The sequence below is a fragment of the Mangifera indica genome, unplaced genomic scaffold (assembly GCF_011075055.1).
Source record: "Mangifera indica cultivar Alphonso unplaced genomic scaffold, CATAS_Mindica_2.1 Un_0033, whole genome shotgun sequence".
In the NCBI taxonomy this organism is placed as follows: domain Eukaryota; kingdom Viridiplantae; phylum Streptophyta; class Magnoliopsida; order Sapindales; family Anacardiaceae; genus Mangifera; species Mangifera indica.
In genome coordinates this window covers 230,045-238,250 of record NW_025401125.1, presented here as the reverse complement: position 1 = coordinate 238,250, position 8,206 = coordinate 230,045, and the positions used below count along the sequence as shown (strand labels likewise).

The window sequence follows — 8,206 nt, the reverse complement described above, 5'->3', positions numbered from 1 at the left end:
ACTCAATAAATTCATCGAGACTCCTATTTTAAGTAAAGCAAGATTTAAAGCTTAAAAGGTGTTGGGATATCATATATTGCTTTAGCATTACTTTGCTTCCTCTGGTACAGTGAAAGAAACATCAGCCTCTTGAACCATGACAAAGGCACAGATAAATGAAAATTTCAATTTGTATAAAAAAAATGAAAAATAATACAAAAATTCACTCACACAAATGAAACACTAAGAATTATATGATTTGCATTACACCAAAATTTTCCCACACAAATGAAACTTCAAAGAGATGGATCAATTAAGATTGAAACAGGGATAACAAAAACCAAGAAAAAGAATTTGTAAGAACCTATTAACACCACCACATAGCCACTTTAATTCAGTGCTTCTATACACACATAGCTATAAAGATGAAAAAGGAACAAGTGGGGTAAAGAAAGAAAGAAAAGAAATTAGGATATTAAAGTGGTGGGAGAGGAAAGGCATCGCCTCCATAACTATCTTCCTTGGACAAGGCCACTAAAAACTTGGCTGTTCCCAGCAAGAGTTGCTTCCCACTCCACAGATGACAAAAGGATCTGTGACAGAGAAATTACAACTTGCTTCATGTCTGGACGAAGGATAGGATCCTCATCAACACATTGTTTCGCAAGCATGGCCACCTAAACAAGGAAATATTCCAATTAACAAAGAGGTGAGTCACTAGACTGGTAAATGTAATTCCACACTTAACTTGTCATATTCAAAGCCTAGAGATCATGCTCCTACTTATATTGTCATTTAGAGTACAAGATCATTCTTTTTTGTTTGGTTTAAGGTTCTCTAATTTGCATGTAAGTTTTAACAATAAAACTTTGTGCATTAACAATACGTACTAATGTATGTACTGATGATAACATATCACCATATAATTGGGTGATTTTAAATTAGAGATAAAATACCACCTAATCACATTGTAACACATCATTGTTAATATACAAATTATTATTTATTATTAGTGCACATAGTCTAACTTTAAGTTTTAATAGTTTTCTATGGACACATCATTAAGTGAGGACTATGAATATCTGCACAGTTTTATAACAATCTCCATCATCTTCGAGTATGAGAGACAAAAGGTGAATAAATTTACCTTGAACACACAATCATGGGGATACAAATCCATCAAATTAGGGTCGATGTAGTCTTTCAAGCTTGACATTCTCATTGAGTCAGGTGAGTTCCTAAGTGCTGATAACATCTGCAATTTAACAAACGGCAATGGAATTCAGTGAGACAAATAGCATCAATATTGATGTGTGCTCAAGTAAAGGCTTGAAACATAAAAACATAGTGTAGTATCACAACATAATAAATGAAACACATGCACACAAGTAACAGGGAATATTCTGATTCGACTGAGTAATTTTTCCATAAGAATTTGGTGATGTTACTTGCTCATATTTAAAAGATACAACAGAAAGCATGGTAGCTTTTAGGTAAGTTCCCATCTAACTTTCATCCACCTGTTGAAATGTTTTCATAGTTGCTACCAAGGCAAGGCCTCTTTTACTGGCTGCCGGAAGTGTTTGTCTTCTGATATGCATTCTTCTTGATTTTTTTTTTATAAACTCTTTTTATAAAAGCAAAATATGCTTATATCAATTGAAAAAGGGATATACAAGAGGGTAAAGTGAGAAAGATGTCCATACAGACAATTTTAGCTCTATACAGAAGGCCAAACCATACAACTTCATCAAAATATACTTATATCAATTGAAAAAAGGATAGACAAGAGAATTTTTCATAAATTCTATGCTTATCCTCATTTGGACTAACTTTAAAGAATATGCAACATTTAAACTTACAACTGATGCTAATGAACGTCTCTCATGATTTTTTGTCACCATGCCTTCATTTCTTATAATGGCCTCTTTCCCTGATATTATCTCAAAAAGAACCACACCAAATGCATAAACATCACTTTTGGCAGTGGCCAGGCCATCACTCAAGTATCTGCAAATACAATAGCAGAACAGTTGAAAAGCTGAAAGATTTGTCATGGACATGTAGTAGCTAATTAAAAGTATTATCACTTACTCTGGTGCCAAATAACCAAATGTACCAACAACTTTGGTTGTTGTGGCTTCTCCATCGCCTGTTTTTCCAACAAGTTTTGCCAACCCAAAATCTGAAATCTACATGCAATGATATCAAATAACATCAGCAAGATACAAATATGTATACCAAGACCCGAAATATGAAAAAATCAACAAGATGCAATGAACTAGAACCTTTGCTCTAAAAGCATCATCAAGTAAGATGTTGCTTGTCTTAATATCTCGATGAACGTAATGGGTTTTAGTATGTTCGTGGATGTATTCGAGACCTCTAGCAGCATCAAGTGCAATCTGTAACCTCATGACCCAAGATAATGATGTATGACCTTCAAGAATATTAAACATTTGCACTTGTAAGTATCATGAAACCTAATATTGCTGCAAACAGTACAAGATGTCACCAACCTTAAAAAAGGTTAGGCATTTTTCAGGAAACACGCACAAACATGTCAAATAAGTTTAGGGTCACTCTCACCCATAGAGTCTTGTTAGGTGAAGAGCTAAATCATATCAGGCCAAATCTGACACCAAAATCAACCAGAACCAACACAAATATATTGACAAGTAACTTACCTTTGTTCTGAGGATCATGTAAATGGCTTTTGAGAGAACCCTTTTGGGCATATTCATAAATAAGAAAGAGCTCATCATCTGTTGCTGCATAGCCAATCAATTCAACCTTGACAAAGTTTAATCAAGATAGAAGTCAATGCTTTAAACTTCTCAGAATAACAAGATTCACGTGTCATACAAATTGGTCATCACTGAAATCACAAAGAGTTTTACCAGATTAGTATGATGAACTTTGCATAGGATTTTCATCTCTGCCATGAATTCTTTGGTTTTTGTTGCAGTCATCCTTTTGATAGCAACTTCCTGAATGTATCCAAATCCACTTTAATAGTGACGTGGTGAGAAATTGTACTTTTCCTAAACAGAAATTGTTATATGAAAAAGAGTGTCAAGCACTTAGAACCTGGTTATGAAGGTTGCCATAATACACAGAACCATATGTTCCATGTCCCAGAAGATTTGAATCGGAGAACCCATCAGTTGAGAAAAGAATATCATCGTATGTAAAAACTACTGGCTTATCCACGTCAAATACATCAGTCCCAAGAGCTGGAAGCAGAGAGAAAAGAATATCATTCAAGGATGCTCAGCTGAAAACTGAAATAAATATCACCATATTGATTAATGAAGGACAAGAGAACTAATTTAAGTCTCTGATTTCTCTAACAATGCAAAAAATCGTAAATTTAGTACATGACATTAAATCATGAGAATAGAACAAAAAATTAAATAAATTTGCCACATGATGCTCAATAGCAAACAAAGTCATCTACACCAAACCATTATTTGGATGTTTTGGATTATAAAGCTTAACCCTATTTAACACAAAATCTAAATTTAAAAAATTTTTTAGAATCCAAATATACATTGAAATGTGAGGAGTAAAATCTAGCTTTGAGTAATCAACAATTGTACCGTACATACCTTTGGAGATGGTAACTGGAGGGTGGCTAGCTTCAGCAGTAGCCTGCTTATTGTCGCCGGACATGCTGCCGACATACCTTCCTGAAGCACAACAGAAACTAGACTTCCGAAGAATGTGAAACTTATGGGAACTCTTGCCACTGGGATATTTAGCAGAATTTCCACGGGGTTCAGTAAAGCAGCTTGATGACCTTAAGCAAATACAAACAACGATGCTCAATATAATGAGAGCCAGTCCAGCCCCTAGACCCCCAACAATCCATCCATATGGCACGTGATCTTTATGATCAACTTCACTTACTGCAAATAAATAGCTAATGAGTCATTATATTTCTCAAAAACTCCAAGATAAGCAATACATACTTTATCATAGAGATCTAGATAGCATTTTGGCTTAAAGCATTTCAAATACATTTAACCCCATGGTTAACAACATGGAAGGTCTCATACACATTCCATCTCTATTTCAATATATTCAGCTTTGAGTATAGTCAATATATGAAACAAAATAATCATTTTCGTACCTTCAAAATTGTCAGCAGCTGGTGCAGGAACTGGAGCAGGAGGGTTATCATTCTCCACAGGATAAGGCTCGCCGGGAACTACAAAAGAAAATAACTTGAAATATAGGACACTGTTCAAAACAGTGACATTTCACATTCAGCGTACCTGGAAATGTTTAATTAAATTTGCAGAGCCAATAATTAGAAGACAACAAACAATATACATTACAAACTCGAACCTAGTTTTCAAGCTCCTTTCTTTTCTTTCTGTTTTTCCTTCTGCTGGCCTGATGGAAAAAAACTCTACTGACAATAGATTCTACCTCTGAGAATTTTCTTGAGTTTTCTGATACCATTTTGCAGGAGAAAACCAAGATGTGCAAGCTTGTCGATATTTCTCATTTTTTGTTTCCTTAGCATACTTGAAGAGTAAATATTTACTCTCAACAAAAAACCTAAATTTTCTACTAAAATGGAGCATTTCCTAATACTAGAAAACCACCAGTATAACAGGGTTCACTCTTGTACACTTCTGTTAACATAGAGGTTTTAATAGAAGTTGACTGCATGAAAACAACAGGATTTTGATTCAACATTTAGCCTAAATGTAAATGTTCTTCCACATCAATGCTCAATTCAGCCATCTACTTTGCGCCTACACTATGTACAGAAACCATATCTACGGAATTTATGTACAAGAATAAGTTCGTAAGAACACATTTTTTTAATTTAATCTATCAAAGTTGTTAAGTCTTTTCAACAGTTCACGCTTAGACTTATTAAGGCTTAGGTCCAGGATGGATGCAGAATCTCGACCTCAAACTCGCTTTTATAACCATTCTAAATGTTTTCATTTCTGATTGATTTCCAATTAAACTCACTCCCAAAGCAAACCCTGAAGCCCTGACCAAGCTTCCAGCTACATCTACTTAAGTCAGCAATCCACAAAATTATATATTAAGGGCATAGGCCACTTATTTTGCTGATTTAAAAAGTATTTTAACTATCAAATCATATTTCTTCAAAATTATACCAATATCATCTTAAATTTGCCAATAGTCACCCTCACTAATGTGATCCCTGAAATTCTAACCTTGTCTATCACACAAAAATATAAACTGCATGAGAAAAAAAAAAAAGGTAAAATAGTAAAAAGAAAAATTAAGATCAAGATACTGACCTGAATTCAATGGAATGTAGTACACATTACCAACGGTCACATTATTCGGATTCTCAATCCCATTCACTAGCTCCATACTGTCCATACTAATTCCAAACCTGCTAGCCAAAGACTGCAAAGTATCCCCCTCTTTCAACACATAACTCATCAAATAATTCCACAACCCATTTGAACACCCACAAAATAGCCTCAATGACACCACTGCACCAACTCTAGCCATCCTTGAAGTACTGTTCAAGAAACCAAGCCCATCATATGCATTCACAACCAAATCATAGACATAACCTCCATTGGATTTCACTGTATATGTTGTGTTGGTCACATAATACTTAGTCGTTGACAAACAAGAACAATTCTTCTTCACAAAAATGTAACCATTACCATTTCCCTCCACAGTCACATCCCCGGGTAAAACATCAAACATGCTTTGGATCACCGCCAGAGTCTGGTTTGGCTTCATCTCATACGCCAAAAAAGATGCGCATAACCTAGTTGTGTCCGTACAATTCATGGGTTGTGTGTTGTAGGAACATGAACAAAACTTGATTTGTAAAACAAAAACCACAACAAAGAATGAAACCAAGAAATGAAAACGTTCAAGTGTCATTTTTTAACTTTAAACTAGGACTAAAATTCAACCCTCAGCTTATACAAACTCAAAAGAGGAAATTTTGAGCTGAACTCAGAGCAGAAAAACAAAAACTTTAACCAGGTAAAAAAACAAAAAAATTCTTTGGGAAAATGAGTGAAAGAATGTTGGGTATAGCTATCAGGGTAGTAACAAAAACAATAATTTGATTTTTTTTTTTTTTTTAAGTGGTGGGTAAGTGAGAGAAAAGGGTAAGCCTGCGGAGTGAATAGTTGAGATAAAAAAAATATTAAGGGGGTTTAAAGGACAGAAGAAGAAAGGAATGAGGAAGAGAGGAATCTGAGGAAAGGAAAAACATGTTATGTTTTTATGCAAAGAGTAGTTGTTCTGGTTTAGTGTTGTTTTGCACTCAGCCAGGTAACTGCTGAGTGAGCATGACACCGTGAAAAGAGAAAGCGACTTTCAGACAAGAGTCAGAGAACCACCAACCGCCAGAGACCACTTTTGCAATGAGCTACACTGCCCCTCGTAAAATAAATAAATAAATAAATAATTCAATTTTAAGAAATATGCTTTGAAATAAATTTTTTTTCTTTTGATGTTAATAAAAATTCCAATTGTAATTTCTTAAATCTACCTAAAAGAATTTCAATTAAGTTATATTTTAAGGATATTTTCTTTAGTTAATGAATTAATCTACTTAATTATATTTTTTAATATAACAAAGAATATTATTAAGTTATAAATAATAAAAACTAATTAACATTTAACTTGTAAATATGTTATTCTTTGTATTGAATAAATTTTTAATTAAAGATGAATTAATATTAAACATATTTATTATTTATAAATATATAAAGCTTCACTAATAATTTATTAATATATAAAAAATTTGTTATTTCAAAAATATATCGTGAATTTTTTATGTGATAAATTGTGAAGAGTTTAGATATAAATTTATTTTTTTTTCATCTTTTACTTTATTTTTTGTGTTTTATGTTTAGAAATTTATCTATTGATAACATTTCTCAAAATAAGCATGAATAAGGGTCGTCAAATAGTAATCAAATTAGATGTAAAACCAATTTATTTATTAATTTTCCAAAAATAGAAATGTAAATATTAAAATCAGTAAGGGGTAAAATCGGAAATTGATATCTGGAGATGAGAAGTGAAGGGTGGTTTTGGGTAAAAGGATGGCACAAGTTGCGAAGAACTGGACTCGACAGTCACTGTTTGTGGCTCCCACAGGGTTGTCCACATAAACTCCTTTCATCGCCGCTTTATTGGCGACTCTTTGACCCCTAGTTACCGACACTTAAGCACAGATGGGGTTGGTATATGTTATTTTTGTTTTCATTTTAAATATATTATTATATAATTAAATATTATATTATTTTAAATTGAAGGGTAATTAATTAAAATAAGTAAAATTTTAAGCGTTTATACGTTTTTAGGCCACCCTAAACAAGTTTTACCAAAATAAACAAACCATATTTTTTTTACCCTTTTTACCCTTATGTTGAAAAACCCAGTAAAAATATTTTTTCTGAGAATGTGCGTCGGTTTATGGTGGTTACAATAGTGGCTAGGGATTTTACACTAAACCCTAAATATGTCGAATTATGTATATGGATGTTTTTGAATGTTTCGAACGCTTAAAATGATGTAGTTTCAATGTTAATGGATGTCTGAAAGTGTAGCCGTTGAGAGACAAAAACGCGCAAATTTACAGTGTCACGCAAACTGCGTAAATTTACAGTGTTACGCAAACTGCGCAAATCGCGCAAACACTGTTTACACCGCGCAAACCTGTTCACATCGCGCAATCATTGTTTACATCGCGCAAAAGTAGATATTATAGTCTGTGAATAGTATTTTTTGTGCAATTTTGCAAGCAGTTTGCGCGATGTAAACAGTATTTGCGCGGTTTGTGCAGTTTGCATGACACTGTTCACAGTTTGCGCAGTTTGCGTGACACTGTTCACAGTTTGCGTTTTTGTCTCTCAACAGCTACACTTCTAGGCATCCATTAACATCGAAACTACATCATTTTAAGCGTTCGAAACATTCAAAAACATCCATATACATTCGACATATTTAGGGTTTTACTGTAAAATCTCTAGCTACCATCGTAACCACCGTAAACCGACGCATATTCCCAGAAAAAATATTTTTACTGGGTTTTTCAACATAAGGGTAAAAAGGGTAAAAAAAATACGGTTTGCTTATTTTGGTAAAACTTTTCTAGGGTGGCCTAAAAACGTATAAACGCTTAATTTTTTGTCTATTTTAATTAATTATCCTAAATTGAAAATGGTTAATCATAAAATAAAATAAATTT

At 33.5% G+C, this 8,206-nt stretch overlaps 1 protein-coding gene across 1 annotated transcript; it reads right to left on the bottom strand.

Annotated features, from left to right (window-relative positions):
- Positions 1 to 206: 206 nt before the first annotated feature.
- Positions 207 to 6,342, bottom strand: LOC123206350 (lysM domain receptor-like kinase 3). Its single transcript, XM_044623529.1, has 11 exons — positions 5,274 to 6,342; positions 4,115 to 4,192; positions 3,591 to 3,890; positions 3,070 to 3,215; positions 2,880 to 2,969; positions 2,667 to 2,772; positions 2,268 to 2,419; positions 2,074 to 2,171; positions 1,842 to 1,989; positions 1,127 to 1,234; positions 207 to 656 (listed from the first exon to the last, which is right to left on the bottom strand). The coding sequence occupies exons 1-11, from the start codon at positions 5,878 to 5,880 to the stop codon at positions 492 to 494; spliced, it is 1,998 nt and encodes a 665-aa protein (XP_044479464.1). The 5' UTR covers positions 5,881 to 6,342; the 3' UTR covers positions 207 to 491.
- Between the last annotated feature and the right edge of the window lie 1,864 nt (positions 6,343 to 8,206).

Coding starts and splice junctions, on each gene's coding strand:
- LOC123206350 (XM_044623529.1), bottom strand. CDS start 5,880: ATGACACTTGAACGTTTTCATTTCTTGGTTTCATTCTTTGTTGTGGTT. Junction 2,970..3,069: donor ATGGCAACCTTCATAACCAG/GTTCTAAGTGCT, acceptor GGATACATTCAG/GAAGTTGCTATCAAAAGGAT. Junction 1,990..2,073: donor TTTGGTTATTTGGCACCAGA/GTAAGTGATAAT, acceptor TTGTATTTGCAG/ATACTTGAGTGATGGCCTGG.